At 48.4% G+C, this 10,576-nt stretch overlaps 1 protein-coding gene across 1 annotated transcript in view; it reads left to right on the top strand.

The window, feature by feature from the left end:
- Positions 1-8,947, top strand: part of Hunk (hormonally up-regulated Neu-associated kinase) — a 112,453-nt gene extending 103,506 nt beyond the window's left edge. The window contains exons 10-11 of the mRNA XM_021184998.2: positions 2,857-3,037; positions 5,483-8,947. Of these exons, the coding sequence (XP_021040657.1) occupies positions 2,857-3,037; positions 5,483-6,141 (840 nt within the window). The 3' untranslated portion in view covers positions 6,142-8,947. The remainder of the gene's footprint in view (positions 1-2,856; positions 3,038-5,482) is intronic.
- Positions 8,948-10,576: the final 1,629 nt, after the last annotated feature.

Consider the following 10,576-nt stretch of genomic DNA (forward strand, 5'->3'; position numbering starts at 1 on the left):
TCGTTCTAAAATGGGGTGAATGCAATTTGATTTTTTTTTATCAAGTTTTATTTTAAAGTGCATTGCAACAGTGTATCTCATCAGGTTTATTTTTCTTCCCCCTTGTGGTAGGAACAGATAGAAATGGTGACTGTGCAGATGAACAGAAAGAGTAAAAAAGTAAAAAGAAAGGAAGAAGTTCCTCTAGACTTTTCAGGGCAAACCTATCATACCCTCTTTCAAGCTCCATAGAGGTCTGTAGGGGTGTGTGTGTGTGTGTGTGTGTGTGTGTGTGTGTGTGTGTCTATCTGCCCATCTGTGTTTGTGTGTGTGTGCTTGTGTATCTTCTTGGGTCTATATGTGTCTATCTGTGTGTGTATCTAAGTGGCTCTGTCTGTCTGTCTGTCTGTCTGTGTATGTGTGTGTGTTCTGTTTGTGTGTTGTTCTATTTGTGTCTATGTATGCATTCACATGGGTCTGTGTGTATGTGTGTCTGTCTGTCTGTCTGTCTGTCTGTCTGTCTGTGTGTTTGCTATAAAAGCTTGTTCTCCTTTGCTTTAGAAAAGGTAGAACGTGGACCATTTGTGTTTCATAGAAACAGAGGAGCAGAGAGCAGTAGAGACCTGTGATTATCTCCTGCCTGCCTTCCCATGGTCACTTGGAACACACCTTGTAGCAATCTGGATGTCTTGGTGCATTTTCTGTTAACAGTAGAATGCCTGAGACCAGATAATTTATGAACAACAGAAGTTCATTTCTTACATTTCTGGATGCCAGTGTCTGCGGAGGGAGGGCCTTCTCGCTGCATCACAGTGTGGTGGAAGGGACCGTGTGTTTGGAAGTTCAGCGGAGAGTCTTTTACTGAGGCTGCTCCTATGGTAACTAAGTCTCTTCCAGCTGCCACCACCGGACCCTATCCTAGGCCATGTGGAGTTCATAGTACCGATGAGCGCTGTGAATCACTGACTTTTCAGTCAGTTCAGGAGGAGTCCCTGGACCATCCCAGGCTTGTCCCTCATCACAGGCTTCTTGTGACCTTAGTAATGGCAGCAGCGGCGGCTGAGGAAGGAGCCTGTAGTATCTATGTGAGCTGCTCTCCTTACTTCTCACCCTCTCACTGATTAAGGGTTATATCTCCCCAGAGTTTCTATCCCTGGGAGTGGCACTGAGGACCCCGCATCCTCACTTCCAGTCTCTCCCATTGGTGACCCACTCACAACAAGCTCTCTGCAAAGGAACCGGGCATCCTTGTCGGGAAGGGCATGTTGGTGAAAGTGCTGAGGGACACTTCCTCGCAAAGCTCGTCAGCACAGAAATGAAACATTGATGAGCTCCCTCAAATTGCAAATACTGTTCAACTTAAAGGGGAAAAAATGTAGAAAGCTGCCTTTCCCTCACCCAGGGCAAGATCAGGGATGCCTTGCCCGGGTTACCAGTAAATGCCAGTGTCGTCATCAGGGCCAGAGAAAGGATTTCTCCTTCTGCAGTTGCTTAGTGGCTCCACTGTTCCCAGAAACTTGAACTCAATTACTTTTAATCAGTTCAGTTTCCACTGACCCTTTCTCCCTCCCGGTTGCTGCTTATAATGCTGGGTCTAAGTGCCTGGCTCGATGCCAGAGACTGTGGGGCTGAAGGCAAATCAAACAGTCGAGTCCACGCCCATTAGAGGGATTAGGATCTGGCTCTGTAGAGATAAAATCTACAGCTCAAAAAAAAATGGCAATATCCAGGCGAGTTTTAGGTCTATACATAAGTGCTCCCATGCTTAGACTATAGTGCGGGTTAGAAACTCACCAGGACTTCTCTGGCTCTTTCGTGTTTAGACTAAACATGCTGGGTCTCATGTTAAATGAAAGCAGCTATCTCTGTGTTTGCCAAGTCTTTGATGCAGTTAGGATCTCAGGGTACCACTTGGTGATGTATATGTATGTATATATGTATGTATGCATGGATGGATGGATGAATGGATGGATGGACGGACTGATGGAAGGATGGAGGGATGGATTTAGTATTTTGAGACATGGTCTATTTGGAATTTTTCACTGTTGTGCTGTCTATATGAAGAAACAACTTACAGGATAAATTATTTTGCTTCTGATTTCAGAGTTTTCAGACCATAGGGGTCGGGGCAGAGCAGAGCTGGTCATATCATGGTGGATGGAAGCAAATAGATATTAGGAAAGAGGCCAAGGCAAAATATAACTGCCAATAACACACACTCAGTGGCCTTTCTCTCAACCAAGCCCTGCCTCCCTAAATTTCACCTCTTCCCTAACCATCCATTCCAGTTTTGAGACCATCAACTGATGCATAGATAAGATCAGCCATTCGTGGGCTAAGAGCCTCAGGATTTGCCCTCATAGACACCCCCAGGAGCAGGCTCTGTAAAGCCCCTACACGTTGCTCAATCCAATCAAGTTGAAGGTCAAGATTAACCCCAGCCAGGTCTCACTATGTAGGTCAGGCTGGCTTTGAACTTGAAATCCTCCTTGCTCAGCCTCAGAATAATGAAATCATAGGTCTGCACCACCATACTTAACCATGGCAACACTTCAAACGCACACAGTAGGTCTTTAAAACTCTGGCTTTTATGCTCCTTAGTTCCTTCAGATTAGCGTGGCCTTGGCCACTCTGGAACATATTGACACACTGCAGTGTAAGTGAGCTAGAGAGAGTTTCACTTGCTCCCAGGCAGAGGGAGCTGGCTCTCTGGAGCACAGGCTAGACCTCAGCCTTCTCCTCAGTCCACACACGGGTAAGCATACAACATTTAAAAGATGAGTTCCTCCCATCTCTTCGGGTGACTTTTTCAGAGATGAAGCCTCGAGTGTATTCTTGTGGGTGTCTGACTCGGTGTGTTCGCTTTTTGTTTTGAAGGATAAAAAGCCCAAAGAACAAGAAAAAAGAGGTGATTTTCTCCATCGTCCGTTTTCCAAGAAGTTGGACAAGAACCTGCCTTCTCACAAACAGCCATCGCCTTCGCTGATCACACAGCTCCAGAGTACCAAAGCCCTGCTCAAAGACAGGAAGGCCTCCAAGTCAGGCTTCCCCGACAAAGGTAGGTCAGCTCCACTGTCCCGCTCAGCTCACTGTGTGCGGGTGGCTGGGTGGGCTCAGAACAGAGGCGACTGTGCCGCTGGAAAGGTCTCATTGGTACATCCAAGGCCAAGGGACTCAGACCAAGCAGTTGGGTGGTTCACCTGTGCAGGGTTGGAGAAGACAGAGGTGGGTGTGCGCAGTATGATGAAAACAGAGATGGGGTACATAGCACTGCAGATACACGGTGTAAAAGGAGCAGACACAGAGATATGGCAGCAGGTCATCAGGGTGGTCGGGACTGTGGAAGAAGACTTGAGATATAAAGAACTGTAGAGGCAGAAATCAGAACAGAAATTAGTGTTGTAGGAGCCGAGGCTGGGGTACATGGTACTGTAGGGACTGTCATCAGATAGATAGTTGTGGTATGAGAGTCTGCAGGTCCAGAGCATGTAGGGGCAGAAGTTTGCATGCATGGCATTGTGGGACTGGAGGCCAGGGCATAAGGTATCACAGAAGCAGGTTGGGGTATAAGAATAGAGGGAGAAGAGAGGGAGATGTGCAGCCTCAGAGACTGGCACACACCACATTTTGGGATAGAATGAGTACCTGAGATTGCATGAACCAATGGGATAGATTGATGAGAGCAGGAGGTGGAGGCAAAAGCGGGTGCTGGGATGTAGACTTATTGGAAACATGGCCCCATGAGACATTCAAGTGTGACTGTGTCTGGGTTCTGGAGTGGTGGTGGGATTCCCCGACCCAAGTTCAAGTACCAGTTCTGCTGGTTGGTTGTGAGCCAGTGGTCTTCCTTGAGTCACTTAGTTGTAATAACCACTGGCTGTTAGAGCTACTATAAATAAACCCACTGTGTCCAATTCAAAATCTATTCCCTTGTTGATAACTGATAGGTGTGATCATCCCTGGATAGCACAGGTTTGAGATGCGTGAGAGAAATCCCCCCTCGCTGGGAGGGAGACTGGGGGTGTCCTAACATGGGATCTTGAGACAAGAGTGCTCTCTTTATATAGGTCGGTTGCTGAGGTTTTATTATTTATTTATAGAGGTCAAAGCACAGGCTTTGAGGCTCAGCGAGGGGTGTGGTCATCTGAGGTCAACTCACACTTGTTGCTCTGCTTAGTGGGACTCTGGGGTGGCAGCTCCTAGCCCTCCATTTCCCAGAGCCCAGCCGGTCTTGGTGCACAGAACATAGCACTAGGAAGGGAAGCCATGCTTGTGTACCAGCCAGATCACTGACAAGATTAGCCATTAATGAAATCCTACATCTTCCCGCTGTCACATACCAGGCATCTGCTGCCTGAGGAGATTTATTTCCATGTCTGAGTATTTATTTATGTGGGGAAGGAAGATTCTCCGAGCCCTCGGCTGCTCCTGAAGCCACTCGCACTGGGCAGCAGCTTGCTCCTGCGGCTGGGCTTTAAAACGTTACTCAGTGAAAAGACCCTGAGGTGGATGGAGCTCATTCTTTATGAGCTTGGCTTTCTTTCCCCCAAGGGTCGAGCCTCTGGGGGGTTGCCCTCTCTTCCCTGGGACAGTTTACAAACCCAGATGCTGGTCAATGCCAACTCGAGATGGAAAGTCTGGCCACTGGCTAGTTGCCTTTGCCTCACAGTTCTGTTTGAAGTTGACGAGGCTGCCTTGATTTTAAGCCACAAGGGAGGCTTGAAAAATGAGGGGCACCTACAGCCTGGATGATCCTGGAAGGTTTTGCACTAAGGGGAAGAGCCAGTCTTCAAAGTTCAGCTATCCTAGGAGACTATGTGTGTTCCTACAATGGCCAAGTTCATGGAGCTGCCGGTGGAATGGGGTTGTCAGAGTGTAGGGAAACAAGACAGAATGGATGAGTCTTCAATGGCAGCATTATTTCTGCAGAATGAAATAGCTGTGTGTCTTTGCCAAACTGTTGAGTGAAAGAAACTGAGCTGGTAAACTTTCTGTTACATATATATATATATATATATATATATATATATTTTTTTTTTTTTTTTACCATGGTAAACTTGTAAGAAAGTATCTGAGGGGACCCAAGTCTTTCCATAGTTAGCAGTTGGAAGGAAGATCAGATATGTGGGTGTTCGGTAAGCCAGACTCTGGACGTTTTAGTTTTTAGTGGATGTTCTGTTGAGCAGCAAACCTCTATTCAAAAGGCTCTTGACAGTGCCTCTGGGATTTTCAGTTACCAAAATAGAGTAGCTGTTGAATTGGGTTAGCCTGCTGCCTCCTGTACCTTAGAAAGACGTGTGGGTTCTGTGGGGCCTCAGGTGCTCTGGCTGACTCTTCCTCTAACTAGCCTAGGGTGTTTGCTCCCTCCTGCTTGCATTAGTTTGCTGTCTCAGTTAAGCTGGTGGCTGGGGGTAGGGGGTGGTGGTTGGGAGGGCATGAACACAATGGCTGTGTGTGCTCTTTCTGAACCTATTTTTCATGGTCTTGTTTCCTTGGTATGTAGATTCCTTCGTCTGCCGCAATCTTTTCCGAAAAACCTCTGATTCCAATTGTGTGGCTTCTTCTTCCATGGAATTCATCCCTGTCCCACCTCCCAGGACACCAAGGATTGTAAAGAAACTAGAGCCACACCAGCCAGGGCCGGGAAGTGCCAGCATCCTCCCCAAGGAAGAGCCCCTGCTGCTGGATATGGTACGCTCCTTTGAGTCCGTGGATCGAGAGGACCACATAGAACTGCTGTCCCCTTCTCACCATTATAGGATCCTGAGCTCGCCTGTGAGCCTGGCTCGTAGGAATTCTAGTGAGAGGACACTCTCCCAGGGGCTGCTGTCTGGAAGTACCTCACCTCTCCAAACTCCATTGCATTCCACGCTGGTCTCTTTTGCCCACGAAGAAAAGAACAGCCCCCCACAAGAGGAGGGTGTGTGTTCACCACCTCCCGTTCCCAGCAACGGCCTCCTGCAGCCTCTGGGGAGCCCCAACTGTGTAAAGAGCAGGGGACGGTTCCCCATGATGGGCATCGGACAGATGCTGAGGAAGCGGCACCAGAGCCTGCAGCCTTCCTCAGAGAGGTCCCTGGAGGCCAGCATGTCCCCTCTGCAGCCCACAGCCCCCTCCAGCCTCTCCTTTGACATGGCTGACGGTGTCAAGGGCCAGTGTTAACCTGGGATGGCAAGATTCTGGGTCTCTGTGAGGACAGCCACGGAACAGAGCTCCACACAGGCAGGCACCAGGGCATGGGTGAACAGCCTCACGGGAGCATCCTTTATTCTTTTATTCCTGCCACACAGTCCCACGCTCGTATCAGCTGAAGTCCACAGACTCAAAGTCCACACACTTACTTAGGGACCCTCTGAGACGCTGCGACTAGGGGGAGGGGGAGGGGGCGGACTGTGGAAATCACACCTTTCAGCCTGAGATTCTCTTTGCTATCACCAATCACTGAGCCCTCTCCAGGATCCCCAGTGGGCTCAGAGCTAAAAACCACACCTCCATCTGCTGGGCCAATCAGATTTCCAGACTGGTACCAGGTTGTCCCTCCCTCCCTCCGCTCTGTGTGTCTCTCACAGACAGTACAGTCTCATGGGGACCGTGCCACTCGCTGGTAAGGACGTTCACCCAGCCTAGGGATCCCTCTACAGAGGGAAGCAACCCCCCCTTTCCGTAACAGTGAGTCCCCACAGAGTGCTGAGTCACAGTGATGGACCGGGAGGAAGATGGGATGGCGCCTCAGACAGAGATGGAACCCAGCAGCGAGAACCCAGGAGGAAGACGAAGACTCAAGCAAACGCTCATTCCTGTGCAACGTTTTGACGGATTTTTCTTTCCTCTCTTTCTTTTTCCCCTGCCCTTTTCTTCTTTTGGGGGTTGAAACTTGCTGAGGATTGAACGAACTAGTCCAAAGAGATCTTTCTTTATATGAAGTCATTAATTAAATTTAAGTAATTTTTTTTTAAAGACAGGGTCTCATTAAGTAGCCCAAGCTGGCTTCAAACTCATGATCCTCCTGCCTCAGCCTCCAAAGCGCTGAGATTACAAGTATATATACGTGTCTGGCTCAAAATAGCAATTCAAAAACAAAAACTAGTTGACCAGATGAAAAGTAATTTTACCAAATTCATGTGTTTTTGTTTTTCTGAGAGGCTGCAGCTCAGATGGCCAAAAAAGCTGGCTTGGGTGGTAACAGGAGGAACATTGGACCACAGTGGCCTGCCTGCCTGAGGGATAGTAGCCTAGCCATCCTATGTTTATACTGTGGCAGCAGCAGAAGGCATAGAACTTAGCTCCAGATGGCTCTGGAGAGAGAGAAAGGATTCTTAAAGCAGAGTTGAGACATCAAGAAGCAGGGAATTCGATGTGTCGTGCTGTTCTGCCACGGTTGGAACTTAGCTGTTCTGCTGTTCTGCTGGGAGCTAGGAGCAGGCTTGCTGCCCCCTGGGAACACGCTCACAAGACGGTTCGTCCCCAAGGGAAACAGTGCCCCCAAAACAGGCTTTCAGTCCATGCTGTAATCTGCACCTTCCCCTCCAGGATTGAACCAAAGATGCATTTCCGGTTTTGTGACTGTGCCACTCTGTGTGTCTCTTGTGGAACCTGGTGTTGTCTGATCCTGTCCGGCTGGCGCTGGATGGAGGACTGTCTCTGTGTGCATCGTGGGCCCTGGTACTTAGCAGAGGACAATGGGTACTGTTGTCAGGAGGGGAAGACTTGGCACAGGTTGGACCACAGTTAGTTTAGGAGAGAAGATATGGAACAGCTCAGAATCTTCTGGTCTTTGACTATTTCAGATGGGGTCAGAGACCAGAGCTGTAGCCAGGAAGCCAGGTTCATCATCTTGGTCCATCGATTCTAAAGTGGGCAAATTTCTGTGACATCACAAAGCTGGCCTTTGCCAGTGAGGGCTGAGACACAGTACAACCGCCTCTCATTTACTGGTGGCGGGCGGCTTCCTTTGACCTCTCATAGCTCTGACTGGACTAGAAGAGAACACAGATTTGGCTGACCCTGGAAGAAAGCTGCTCTAGTCCTGGCTGAATTTGGTAAGACCTGGACTACTTAAACCCTAGGGAGGAACTGACTCCCTCCCAAGGACCCATTACAGGAGGAGGCCAGGCTTCTCTCCCAGAGCTGATGGTGTTCTTCATTCAGCATGGCTTCCGTTCAGCTTCCAGGACTTGACACTGAAAATAGAACTCTTTAAGCAGAGAGAAGAGGAGAACCATCCACAGATGCTCTCTGTATTTGATGTGACGTGTTTGAGCTTTGACAGGTGAAGAGTCCTTTTAAAAGATAACTGCCAACTGCAGGCATCTGGCTCTGCAAAGCTGGTAGGATGTGTACCTGTGTGCTGTGCCCGCCCCCTTTCTCCTAGCCCTTTATGTCTTTTTCTGGCTGTTTGCTTTTCTCGTACGTATGTGTGCCTGTGTTGGTGCTAGCCTGTGGAGAAAGAGTCTCCCATTCTTCAAATGCTTCGAGAACAGTGTCAGATGTACAACTAGCTGCCTGCGTTGCTACTGGTACCGTGGACTCTGAACTCAGGTTACCCACCTGAGTCCTCAGTAGGTAGTGGACCCATTGTGAGGCAAGTGAGAACAGGAGGGAGACAAGCTGTGTTCTGGGGCGCACATAAACACCTGACAGACGAGTCTAGGAAACCGCGTGAAAGAAGAAATGTTAAATTCTTTATTGTTTTATTATATTTATACGGAAAATGTGACTATCCTTTTGTTAAGTGCGGAGTGTATTGTCTGTTTGACCCATGACTGTCCTTCATGAATGAGTCTTTGCCTGTGATTCTAGTCAGCCTGTGGCTACTGATGGGGACGGCCGATCTGTCATCATGTGAAGTCCAGGAGGAAGAATCTATTTTAGTCATACGATTTGGTCATGAGTAAGGACTATATTTATGTCACCACTATTGAATATATGTACTTTTATAATGGCTGTGAAATACACTTTTTCCTCACAATGGCTGCTGCTTGTTTATTGATGGTTCTTAAAACATGGAGTCTGAGTCAGGTACAGGGTACTTAAACCTCTTGGCACAGACACAATTGAGGACTTGGGAGCATTTTCAACCACAGGAGCCCCTGGTTAATCTCATCTCCGAGGTGGGCGGGGGTGTATGTGTGTGTTTACAAAGGGTTATGTGGCTATGCGCTGAGTGGAAGCTCACCATGGCTCCCCACTGTACTGTTCACAGTCAAAGGTCAGGATTTCCCAAGTTGAACCAGAGACAGATGGATATCCATGAATCTTGCTTCTGGAGTCAGTTGTTTTAGGTCCTGGATCAGGGGAAGGGGTGGATATCTGTTGGGGCAGAAGTAGATTCACCGTTTGGATTTTTCTGGGTGTGACACCAGTCACCTGCTCACAGAATGTTTTTCTATAGGTGCTGCCACCGTCCTTAACAACTTGTGTCCCTTTCCCATAGGGACTACAGGCTCAGCAGGTTGCATGGCAGGGCCCCTGTTCCCACTATTCAGGCTCACACTGCAGTTAGAGATGAAGGAGCAGTTTGTAATGTGATGTTTTCTTTGAAGAATCACAAGATTTCAGAGCAGGAAGGAACCTGAGACTCTGTGATCCAACCTCTTCCTCCTCTTCCTCTTCCTCCTCTTCTTCCCCCTTTCCCTCCCCTCCTCCTCCCTCCTTCCCCTTCCCCCTTCCCTTCCCCTCCCCCTCCCTCTTCCTCTTCTTTTCTTCTTCAAGGTCTCCTGTACTCCAGGCTTACAATGAAGTCATAATCCTGCCTCAGCCTTCTGAGTGCTGAGAGAACACAGGTATGTACCGCCACCATACCCTACTCTCTCAGTCTGTGTTTTGCTTTGTTATTTAGATAAGGTCTTACTATGTAGCCTAGGCTGACCTCAAAGTCACAATCCTGACTCAACCTTCTTCATGATAGGACAGACACCACCATACTCAGCTACCCAAGAGGATACCCAGAATCCCTGGGTGAGCTGGCTGCTTTGGGCTTAGAGGAAAGTTGAGGGCCAATGGAGCTGTCACTGCAGCAGGCACTTCCAAGGCTCCTGGGAGAACCGTCTCTCATCCTTGAATCCTCCTCAGAATGGCTAGCGTCTCCAGACGCTGCAGAGTGTTAACTACAGTCCTCTCTGCTACCCTCCTCTGGTTACAGAAGCTCCATAGACTGCTTCATTTTTTTTGCACTTTCTGGTTTTCTTCAGTAAATCTGACATAAATAGGCATCCCTCGTTATCTACTGGGGTTTGTGAGACTAAACCCATAGAACATTTACACAGAGGCACATCACAGAGCGAGACAGATTTGGAAAGAATGCAAGGCAAGACTGGCTGGTTTTTGTTTTGTTTTGTTTTTTAAAGCAGGGTCTGGGAAGCCTCTTGGTTACTGTGTTTGTTTTCTGTGTACGAGTCTCTGTGCCACAGACACACTGAGAATAATTCAGACAGACACACTGAGAATAATTCAGAGCAGGGCTGGGAGCTAGTTCAATGCAATGTCATCACTTTTCAATGGAAGGAGTGTGCTTCCTGCGTGGTGAATGAGTGTATTATCTGTGGCAGTTGTTGGCTCAGGGGAGCTCCTCAGACATGGGCTTCGCAGACAAATGGGG

This window comes from Mus caroli, chromosome 16, assembly GCF_900094665.2.
Source record: "Mus caroli chromosome 16, CAROLI_EIJ_v1.1, whole genome shotgun sequence".
Lineage (NCBI taxonomy): Eukaryota > Metazoa > Chordata > Mammalia > Rodentia > Muridae > Mus > Mus caroli.